General features: G+C 31.1%; 1 protein-coding gene across 2 annotated transcripts in view; it reads right to left on the reverse strand.

Annotated features, from left to right (window-relative positions):
- Fife (regulating synaptic membrane exocytosis protein fife) overlaps nt 1-12756 on the reverse strand; it is a 200828-nt gene that overhangs the window by 42035 nt on the left and 146037 nt on the right. Inside the window, exon 2 of one of the 2 annotated variants that reach the window (XM_076406606.1) lies at nt 10825-10924. The exons of the other annotated variant lie outside the window; for it this stretch is intronic. Within the exon in view, the coding sequence (XP_076262721.1) occupies nt 10825-10902 (78 nt within the window). The 5' untranslated portion in view covers nt 10903-10924. The remainder of the gene's footprint in view (nt 1-10824; nt 10925-12756) is intronic. 2 annotated transcript variants of the gene reach the window in all.

Below are 12756 nucleotides of genomic sequence, written 5' to 3' on the forward strand. Positions count from 1 at the left end.
ATATATATATATGGATACTCATTATATCTAGGAAAATAAAAGTTGGTAATCAAATTCAAATATGTAGTTCTAATATGCAATAAACATGGAGCTTGCATTTTTCAGTATATAATATTTCGGACAAATTATTTTTTAATTTATTTTTTGTTTTAATTTGTAATATAATTTTTGGAGCAAGTATATAGTGTGGGCAAAAAAATGTTATTGCCGGTGGACTAATACGTAGATCAAAACAACCGGCAATATCTCATGTTGGTAATGATAAATTTATTCTATAAATTTTATATTATATTTCACCCAATATAAATACGGAAAATATTACACATATACTAAATGAGTACTAACTCAACCAAAAGAAGCGAACTTTATTTCAAGGGGAATATCAGCGAAGCCAAAGAGGGCAACGTACAGGATGTATGTGCAGTAGCAATATGCTTTTGTTGAACGGAATTCCGCAAAACTGTATGTTAGAGGGAGCTATTATTCAAACTCGAAACCCTAAATGCAAATTTGTAAAAACGACTTGATGAACTTGAAAGAAAGATACTACAGCAAATAATGACAAAATGCTAGAAATGAGACAGGAGTGGTGACACCAGGACCATCGAGAGCAGCTTCTCCATTGCTCAGAGTAAAGTTACATACATCAATCCTGGATCAAATAGAGAAGCGGCAAAAACATTAAATACTGCAGAGATAAACCTTCATACATATGAAAATAAGCAAACTAAACTAATATAAGTTGTGGAAAAAAATCTGCATAGTTCATATAATCCAAAAATGCATGAAATAAAGAATTTAAAATTATAAATTTTCAACAACAAAAAGTCGTCGAAAAATGCATTATTTATGTTAACATTTGCTAATAATGAAAACATTAAGAAAATCTTCAAAATAACTCAAATATTGGGCTGTACGATAGAAATTGTGCCAAACAAGAAGCCAAAATTAATTCCGCAATGCAAACAATGTGAAGCATTTGAACGCAAACACACGTATTGTGATAGTCATCTAATCAGATGAGTCGTATGTGTGCAGTGTCCACCTAATTGTCAAAAATCGTCAAATCAGGAACCAAACTGTGGAGACAAACATCCTGCCAATTATTGTTGTTTCAAACGAGTTTTAAAAAACTCCGAAATAAATGGTTATTAATGTGAACCAAGAAAAATTAAATCCTGTAAAAGGACATACTAAACAGACATAGCAACATTACCCAAATGGAGAACTCTTTATTGAGTATAGACTAAAGAATTAAAAGACTTGAAGGAAACACTGAGAAAAAATGCTTGAAAAATTAAAATGCAAAAAAAGAATAACACCATCAAAATCATGACCTGAAATGCAAATGGATTATTTGTTCAACCATCAGCAAGAGCTTCAAGCAATCCTTGATATAAACAAGATAGATGTATGTTTGATATCAGAAACAAATTTTACCAAGCAGAATTAAAGAAAGTGTATTGGGACTAGTCCTTTATCCTCTGTATTCTCAGGACTTACCTACATTCAATAAAAATGTTAGTACTAGATTTACAGGTGACACTGCAATTTTAGCCGTTGGAGATAACAACACTGAATCGACCGAAAAGTTAAATAGCTATTACCAAAATACAAGAATACATAGAAAAATGGCCCGTCAAAATTAATTAAAATACATTTTTAATAATAGTCTTCAAAAAGACCTGAAGGTAGAGATTGTCAATTAACTTATCAAGAACTGTACAATAAGACATTATTCATTTTGAAGGGCAATTTTTCTAGCCAGCACTATATTTCATGTATATAGCTATAGAGCTATGGTACATGCGTAATGACAATGTGCATTAGGACCGGAAGATAGAAACATTATCAAGGATTACGCCCAACTACATAAAGAAAAGTTCTATCAGCACATCAATATTGAGCTTCCCCAGATCCGAGATATTAATGGCTTAGTCTGAAGATTAAAATCAATGAAACCATTAAATCTAATTCAGTATAATATAAGTCATATATAAGTTATATATAGTTATATATAATAAGTTATAAATATTAGTAAATGTTTATTAAAAACATTGACATGTTGTATTGACATTGTATCGTAGAATAAGTACTTCATAATTTTAAAACCGTAGCAAATTAAGACAAAAATATATCTAATAAGTATTAATGTACCATATAACTATAATAAATAATAAAAAATATTTAAGGCAATATCAATGGAGAATGAGAAAATAAGTTTTTTTTTACATATTATGAAAATATTTTATAAAAACGTCAACTGATTTTTAAATCAAATCTTTCAATTAAATCATATTTTCTATTTTCCCACAATAACAAAAATGTTTTATTAAGATAATATTTTTTTATTTTCCTCTATAATAAATATAGCGGGAGTTAGGCAACCAATCATACATCCCAATACGCGGCGTCCGAAAACAGACAACCCCGAAGTGCCTTTCTTCTTCTTTTACCAGGCGACTGTCATGGTACCGTAATTGGCAGCATCGCATTATCCAGGTATAAATCGTCGGAAGAACAACCCCTGTGTCGCGTCAAAATATCACTTTTTAAACAATATTAAATTAAAATAGGAATTATATTACAACTATATTAAATTTTGAGTTTTATTAGGTTGAAACCCACAATTGGTGACCCACGACGTTAAAAGTAAGGTATTACTATTTCTATGAAAAATTTCGGTTTCCCAGTGCTGTGTTCCTGCGTATGATAAGCCACTCGATACTAACCTGCGTTTCATAATCACGTACAACGCTATTTCATACAACTTAAGAGCAGAAATATAAACAGAGAAGTAACATAACCAGGCAGTCACAAAAGTAGTACTGTAACCATGGAGAAATGCTGCGCAGTGATCCATTTTGTTTTCGTTAAGAACACTTTTGAATTGTATTGAATTACCTACGACATTGCAAAATACCGCCATTTACAATCTAGGTTAGAACCTGAACCTTATAAACTTCATAGGAGACATTCTGGTTATCCCACCGAAGACTAGAAAATACGAAACACTGAGGGACAACCTATTTAGCATCCTGGATGACTCTGAAGAAGTACAGATAAAGAAGCATTACGCAATGATGCGAGTCGGAATGTGCTTGCTAAAATGGCGGACCGCATAATGCCATCTTTTCTAACATATATTTCCCAATTAAAAGGGACGCCAACAATGATGCCAAAATCATTTTCATCACAAACGAAGCATTTTCACAACTTGATCCATCAAACAACTGCCTGAATTTAAATAAGTTTTCGCAAATGCTTTATATATTACGGCAAGAGCATAATGACCTGAAAAATAGAAACAGACATCACAACCACAACTTTACAAGCGCAATCCGCAAGCCTCGGATGAACACCACGGGGAAATGGAGATCAAATAGTACGTTTTTACCACAGAACGTTTGGTTCCAAAGAGTACCATTACATTACCCCATATAGCTGGAGACAACTGCAGGTGCAGTAGGACTATTAATTCTCAGGCACGCATCGAGTCAATCGCTGGGAATCCAAACTCCTCCTCAACGCCTCCTCGTCAAGGATATGAAGATCGGTATTCGTTTTATCGTTGATACCGGTGCTGACGTTTCAAGGCTCCGAAGAGCGGATGCAGTTCAATTAAAACTAATTGAAAATATATTGTACACTGCAAAGCAAACAAAAATTAAAACATACGGAAAGTAAAGGAGGTCGTTGTATTTCACCTTCAGGCAGGCTTTTGCATGGATTTTCGTTATAGGAGATGTGGCTCAGCCGACCGAACTACCAGCGGATAAATATCCAACAATACCCCCACGGTAAGAAATGTGAACATCCAACCAGAATTTCACCAGGTACTTCAGAATAATGTTAAGGTGACTCGACCGACGAAACTTCCAGAACCGAAATAAAGCATCCAAACATAGCAGATATATTGTCACACTAGCAACGCCCTGTACTGCCAGAGTCAAACACTTTTCTCCAAGAAGATATAGAGAGGCCAAACGTAAAATGGAAGATTGAATTAAAGGCGGTATAATTAGACTATCAAAAAGCCCGTTTTGTAACGCAATCCTGCCACGAAAAAACGATGGCAGCTAATGTATACGTGGGAATTACAGAAACCTCAATAAAAATTCCAGGGAAGTATCCAGTTCCTAACATCCAAGATTTCACTCGTAAACTCCACTATTGCACAATTTCTTCCACATTAGATCTCGAACGAGCCTACTTTAATATCCTAATGGCTGAAAAACTACTTGAAATAATACCTCTGAAATTAGGAGGAAAACCAAACGAATCAATTATCTTAAAGAAATTAAAGAAGTGGTAGCTAAAAACGAACACAACCAAATAACACCCGAAAAATCTAAATAAAAGTAGGCTAAACAATATAACACAAATGTTAAAAAGGGATATATTGGAAATCTAAAGCAAATCCATAAGTAACTATATAATTGGATATAGCTCAAGCCCTAGTTAAAGTCTGTCATAATGGACTCATACACAAATTCCATAACATGTTACTGAAGCAACACGCTGAACAAACAACTTCCACATCTCAGCCAGGGTACTTAGAATTAAACAAGAAGAAAATGACTCATTAATATAAAAACAAAAGTAGGTGTACCACAAAGTAGTGCTTTGGATCATGCTCTCTATTTAATATATGTATATGATATACCACAAATAGAAAATATTACCATGTCTACATTTTCTGACCACATTGGAGAAAATGGCGAAGGAGCGACCAGAAAACTGCAAGACGCAAGTAATAATATGAATAAATTAACTCAGATATTGAGAATAAAAGACAGCGAGAGTTCTATCAAACTGTTCATATAACAATATACTTTCTACTACTATCACATACAGTAACAACGATAAATATTGTCTTGACAAATACTAAGAACACACAGCGAGCGATGCTCTTCGTCGGTGCAATCGATGGCTCGCCATATAGTTGTTAGCTTCCAGTATCCAAAACTACAAAGGGGATACAGGATGCAATATCCATGACTAATGGGAAGGCATCAAGAAAGATGATATTAAATATAACAATTTAAATATTAAATACAATATACACAACTCTAAATGAAAACTTAATGTAAATTAAGCTAATCTTAAACCTATTATATTAATTATAAGAATATTCACAATCTGAATCGAATCAATTACCATTACTATTCCTTAAGAGTCAAAGTTCATACCGAAAATGGACAGACCTGAAATATCAGTACAATGTCTTATTGTGATATATCCCGAAAATTAAATCCGCTCCAAAAACACATCCGTCTCGAAGATATATCCTAACTTCAAAATTTATTCTATCTAAAAATATCTTATCCTGAAATATCCCGAGTTAAAAATATGTTCTACCTAAACGTATATTATCCTGAAATATCCCAACGCTAAACCCAGTGGACAAATGGTGTTCTTAGGCCACACACCAGAAAAAAAGGTTTACCTTCACTGCAGGTTTGAGGATTTCAAACCACTTTCCTCCGTGGGACCACTCTACTTCGAGTTCAAGTTCCCGATTACATTCTAAATATACCGCAAACTACCGGGTATGACGAAGAACGCGAACGCTACAATATCTTGGGATGAATTAGATTCAAAAATTCGTTGGAAGAAGAATATAACAAAGGGAAGAAAATAACTGGAATTAAAATACCAAAAATAGCATTGGGAAGTATCGACTGAAAACAGTCAAAAGAGTTGAAAATAGTAATTACTATTTCGGTCAGAGGCACGGCTGTTTTTCTCTTTGTAATAACAGAGATGAACGAATTCTTTCCTGTATTCATTTTGAGATATAAAAAGACAAAGATAATTGTTTTATTCTCTGTGCTGTATAGGCTCAATTAAATAATTTTAAATTGGGACGTGACAATGTAAAAAAGAAATGGATTATGTTTCATCGCATTTTAATATTTATATGATGATGATATGATATATAAAAGTAATTTCTTTATTGCTATGTCATTTCAACGTGTGCTTACGAATGTTTTTCTTTAACCGTGCCATAATAGAGACGGAGATGTACATATTTCTACTGGAACTTACTATGGAAAAAAAATTAAGGAGATAATTATTGTATTCTATTACGTTCAAAAGAACAGTTTCACTTTGATTGATGTAAAATTACTTTTATATTTTATATATTTGACTTAATTATTATAATAATTTCTCAATCAATCTTTATTAACCAACTCAAACTATTTAACCATCACACTTTTTTAAGGAATATTTTAGTAGTAGTTCGAAGTTCCATAGCTCATTTTATTATTTTTGTTTAATTCTAAAGCTTTTTTATGAGAACCACATCAAATCATTGTTTTCTTATTGAAATGGATATAGAATGTGCCTTTTATCAATTAACCTCGTAAACTTAATGACGTTAAATAACTCATGTAAACTTGCCTGTGGAATCTTGAAACCTTGCGATAGATGATTTCAACACAACAAAAGATCCTTAACATATTTCTATAAATACAAGTTCAGGCTCAAAAATATGCAAAAAAGTAAGTAAGTAAAATTATATTATATTTATCTGACCAAAAATCATTATAGTAAAAAATATTATTTTCTGGTTAAAGATCTAGTTGGAAAATAGAAAAATTAAAGTCAATTAAAACACGCTTCTAAGCGATTTATTGTGTTTAGTAGATGACGTATAACATTAAATGTGAAAAATACATTTCCTAAAAAAATGTGAAGTTATTATCTGAAGCTAACTCCATTGTTTCCCATTTTCCTGTTCCCAGTTTAATAATACTTAAGGACGACGGTTTTTTACTCTACTTTTTCTGATCTCTACGGTCTTTTTATCAGTTTTGGCCCAATTCCAGATCCTCCATCGACTCCATAAGTTTTCTCTCTGGTCCGATAAACGATAATAATAAATGAAATAAAAGTGGAATAAACGATTCATTCTGTAAGATTTTATTGCGTTACTTGCCGATTTTTATTAGACAAGTTGCAGCTGGAAACACCGATTCGTCAATATCACTTTACTCATTACTGGTAATGATTAAATATGCTTAGTAGAACTTCAGATATTAAGTCAACCATCTGGAAAAAGTAGCTTCGAGAGAAACATATTTAATTCGTTTTTAGATAGCACGTCACTACCACAACTATCTTTCCGAAAATAATTTTAATTATGAAAATTCCTCTTAAGGGCATATTCCTAAAAGGTTAAGCTTTGAAAATGTGAAAAATATTCATGTTTTTAAGTTTCCGGACTATAATTCTTTTAAGTTATCAATTAATTCGTTCATTTCCACGCTGTTTTCTATGCCTAATTACCACTTGTTCGAATCGACTCCGCATGGCTTGAGCTACACATGCTTTTAAAATACTAACAAACCAATATCATTCTTGCTACATAGTTTCCTTGGTATGTTACTCCTCAATATGATGAAGGTAAATTCTGAAATGATATTTTATTAGATTTTGTTAGTCATAATATTTTTTGATAATTTTTAACAGATATATTATTGTTCACGGAGAAAACAGGTATATATTTACACCTGGAGCTAAGTTAGTCTTTGGTTACTAGGTAAATATACATTAAATATTTGTGTTTTATATACTTAAGTATAGTCTATTCAAAGTTCTTTTTATATACGTCATCAAGATGTTTAATGTATTGCTTGCCGCAATTTGTAAATTCGTTTTAGGATCAGGCAATATGTTCTTCTCATTTTATTCTACTTAAATAGAAACATAATGCTGTCTGATAAGTTCGAACGTGGAACCAAACAGCTTGTCAAAATCGTCTGGTTGTCAAACGTACGTAGAGTTATTCAAAATATTATAATTACGGGTTATAAACCGTCAAAAGTTATTTTAATAAGTTTCAAATCGCCGCGGTTTTTATAGAAAATGTTTTTAGCGTGTTGCAGCTGCATTGGATATTAGTACGGGCACGATCTCTAAAATATTTAAAAAAATAAAAAACAATATAACCTTAAATTCAACAAAAAGAAACAGCCTTTATGCGAAACGGGTGATGAACCAAGATCAGCTTGATGTTAACTGAATTGGAGTTCAAATACACCGAACGTATAAAAACAGTAAATGGTTTTTCTCAATCCCAACATAATTTAATACAATTATTTCAGAGAAAATTGTTAATCTTGAAACTATCCATAAAAAGCTGAAAGACATGCATCTATTTGAGTGATGTTCCCTTTATACACTGTTGGGTAATACAGGATTTAAATGGCGTAAAGATAGCCACGAATGGTTTTAATGGAACTTACATACATTGGTTTAAAAAAATACAATTTGTAAAAACATAACAAAATCAAGGAAGAATTTTCAGAATTTTACATTAGGGAACTCATAGCAAGATGATAATAAATATAGTGTAAAGACAAAAAATGTTCATGGAAGAAGGTAAACATTGGAAAAACTATCGATTAGGTTTTGTTAGTCATAACATTTATAAATAATTCATTGCAGACGTGACTATAAGTCATGAAGAACTACTTCACGCTGGAAACAGGAATATAAATGAAATATTTTTATTCTTGGAGCGGAATTAGTCTTTTCCTCTAAGTAAATGGGTGATTACCATAGAGAAATGAACTATAATAACTTTGTTGCAGTGGCTTGCAAATCGGCCTTTAAAGAACTTACAGAACATCATTTATTGTTATGCACAATTCACTATATCATAGTACACTGGTGGAGAAGATATCAAAAAGTGCATCAGCAGAGTCTGCAATTAGGTAGGGAATGACAATATGGAATGCGAAAGTACATATAATAAGTTTTGAAGAAACTATTTTAGAGAATGAACTATTTCAAATTATTACTAGGTAGGTTATGTTATGTTACTAGGTAGGAAATGTTTCATTGCGTTTTTTGCTATTTACTATTCTAAAATTAATCCCAAAAAAAGATATACGGTAGATCAGATAGCTGAACAATATGATCACATACTATTACGGCCTCCTCCCTATCACTGTATATTCAATTCAATCGAGCTGATATGGAGGGTAGCAAAAAATTATTATAATAGACATGCTGATCGAGAAGGATATTCCATTAAGAACTGTTTGGATATGTGGAAGAAAACATTGTCGACCATAACACCTTCGGTTTCGAAGAACTCGATAAGACATAAAGGAAAGTAATTGATAAATGGTGGAATCGTGAATATGTTTTAGATAGACTGGAAATTAACAGTTTAGTGATTAACTTGGACAGTGTGTCAGAAAGTGAAGGTGACTAAAAGAAATTTTTAAGATAAGTGATAATGCTTGGCAATGCTGGAAATTCCTGAGACAGAGTGATGAGAGTGAAAACAACTAAAGATATTCACATAATTAATAGAAAAATAAGCGTGGAAAAGAGTGAACTGTAAATATAATAAAACAACCGTAACCTACAAACTATTATACCTGTGTTTTTAATAGTAGTTTAAGTCTTCGATTATATATGCATTGAGATGTATTAATATTAAAATAAACTGAATATGTTTGATAAAATTTTTGTTCAATTATTTTATTTAGATTAGAATTTTGTTGTATGTCAGTGCCAAACTGAACTAAAACTGAGAGTTGATGCGGTAACATTGCGACGTTTTGATGTCACAAATTTTGATGACGTGTATACAAAATAAATTTGAATGAACTATAGATTAGGTAGAATAGGTAGATTAGGGTTCCAGGAGATACTACTACATAAAAGGTAGACCTGTACTACCTAGGTGATATGGAAAGGAGTTCATTGTAAATGTACTAAAAGAATTCTCATCTGCATACTATTGTGGCTTTTTAACTAACTGTAGTTCAAGTCATTACATAAAGCCTAACTAGTACATTACTACATATACTATAATGTTAAAATAAATTATAAAAACATAAATATTTTATAACGTTATTATTTAGTTATTTACATTAAACATTAGTATTTTGTTATGTGAGCATCAAAACCTAAACTGAAATTAGATGCGGCAACGTTGCATTATAAAATGTAAAGACGTGTATTTCATGTTTTATTGGAATGACTCTATAGAATTTGCAAACAGCAGCAACCAACAACTATTTCTATTATTAACGAAACAGTAGACATAAAAGGATTAGGTGTTTAATTTAAAAAAATTCTGAATTCTATGGTTGGCCAAAATCGGCAGTTACGTGTTAGTTAGTTCGGAAAAGTTACGTGAGCTATCTGCTTTGGCATTACTGACTACCTAGACTAAGCTCTTCAGAATATAAAATTCTATAATCTATATACCCTTAGAAGAATTTTAAATTTCCAAACAGTAAATAAATTTTAAATAATGTATTAATATGATATCAACTCCTTTGGTGCCATGCAAGAAAATATCAGGTGTTTAAAACATTGCAAATAATACTAAGCAAATATCAAAATAATTGTCAATGCTATTCAACGTTTAAGTTCCAACATTTAAAAAAATAATAATTAAATTATTTATTAAATAAAATTCTGAATGAAATTCTAAGAAATCTAATTTTGTCATTTTTATGTAACCTTTATTATTAAATATCTAAGATCTAATATACGACAATCTTATTAATTTCATGGCTGACGTTAATTAACACAGTAAGTAATGTCTAGCACTAACAAGTGCCGTCACTAGAAGTATAATATATCTTCATGTCATCAATATGTTTATTTATAATTATTTATGGAAATTGAATTATTTTAATAAGAAATAATAATTAGTTTATTATTTCTTAAATATTTTATTACGATACTCCTCTTAGGCTAAATTCGATTGCAATGCATAAAAAGAAAAAGCAGTAACAATAATCAAACCGCACACACATAAATACACAATGACAGTACCCATCTTACCCTTCTCTGTAATGTCGAAGCCATATTGTAAATGCTAATCGGAAACTCGCAACATGCTGTGAAATTGCTCCAACTCATCCCGATAGCCCCTCTATGTTGCCTAAAAGAGAAATATGCCAGTAGAATTTCAACGCGAACGTTCATTGACCAATGGAATGTTGTAACCGAAAAACAACTCGAACAAAATTCTCGGTACTAATAGCGTTTTAATGGGGGGGAACGATTTTAATTTTTCACGCTGCTCTTGATTTATGACGCACAATCAACAGGTTTTTAAAATTAGGGTTGATTTTTATATAGCTGCAATAGTACGGGAAATAATGACAAGAGAAAAGATATAGTCTAGATATTGATATAGAATAGATAAAGTCAATATTATAACCAGTAAATTAAAAAATAATAACTAATATCATATTATTTTACATGAAATAATAGTGTGTTGTAGCAAACAAATCGTTTTAGTTTCAGGGCGTAAAATATATATTAATATTAAAATAAAATTAGAAAATGTATAGTATTTATTTATATAATGTAAAAAATTATTTATTCTTTAAGAAATTAAATATTTCAAATTGTGTGTTAACTAAGCAGCTCTTGCATCTGATTGAATGAGAATAAAAGTGAAAAATTATTTGGAAAAGCTCAAGTGGTATATTTAACCGTAGCAGTCCTATTTGCTGAGCATTTCATTTTGTGATTTACAATTGTTTCGAGGAACGCATCGCAATTTAATAGATCACCAGTCCAATACAAAAAATAAAAATACCTACAATTACCTGAAACCAAAAATTATTATCCAGCAATTGAGAAAACTACAAACTACACATTCAGTTCGTTTTGATATCGATATATTTGTGATCATAATCAAACGCAATTAACTAATAATAACTGCCAATATGCCCTTATATATAGTATAAGTATATAATTCCTAATTATTAAATTCAAAATGCTATTGACTACCTATATCAACTATAAAAGATGGTTTATCAAACAATTCTATACTATATGTAATAGTCTAAGCTCCCATGTAAATCTGTTGTTACTCTATTTCATAAAATATATTGTCATAAAATATTTTACATACATATATTTTACTTTAAATAAAGTATTTTATTTTGATTTTCATTTAGAAAAAATTTTGAATATATTCTTTCATTTATTGTACTTTTTCACAACCATATGCTAGAAAATCCATGCTGTATCTAAACAAGTGGTAATAAGCAAGCGGTATGTCTGATGACTACACTGGGTGTGGTAGACCTACCTTCATTATCCATCTCTGTCAAGATGTGGTCGAACATTTTTACGTGCTAAAGTATGACTTTATCTGTGTTATTCCCTATTGCTATTTTTTCAAGAAAACATTTATTCAAATGACGTTGGTAGATATCTACAGTAACAGTTTCATTCGGCTTCAGCAATTCGTAATAGAATATACATTTCTTATACCTTTATATTTATGACCATGAATAATCAGTTTTCAGTCAATAGTCAGTTCATCACTTTTTGTGCTTTGAACTATCGTAGTGTATCCACCTTTCATCGCCAAAAATAATTTAGAAAACACAACTACAATTTAGTATATTTTAAAAATATCGAGTTACCACTTTAAAAAATTACTGGCAGATGAGGCACTATTTTTTTTAATTATTGCTACTTATTAGTTTCCCACTGTGGCCTAGTTCTCGAGATGTTGAATTAGAGATTACTCGCATAAATTGTGATAGGGTCATAAAAATCATTAGAGATGTGTTACTGACGTGACAAATATGGTTATTCAATGCCTAATTTTATATATCTAGAATTCATCATCCATTTTTATTTATTCGCTATGGAAAACAACTCAAACATTTAAAAAACCAATTATTAGAGTACCGCCAGTTAAAAATGATCGAAATGAATGTGTTCGGCGCAACGATGAAAAAGCTGATT

This window comes from Rhynchophorus ferrugineus, unplaced genomic scaffold (genome assembly GCF_030347505.1).
Source record: "Rhynchophorus ferrugineus isolate W39M unplaced genomic scaffold, kcgeb_rfMv2 rfM6, whole genome shotgun sequence".
Classification (NCBI taxonomy): Eukaryota; Metazoa; Arthropoda; class Insecta; order Coleoptera; family Curculionidae; genus Rhynchophorus; species Rhynchophorus ferrugineus.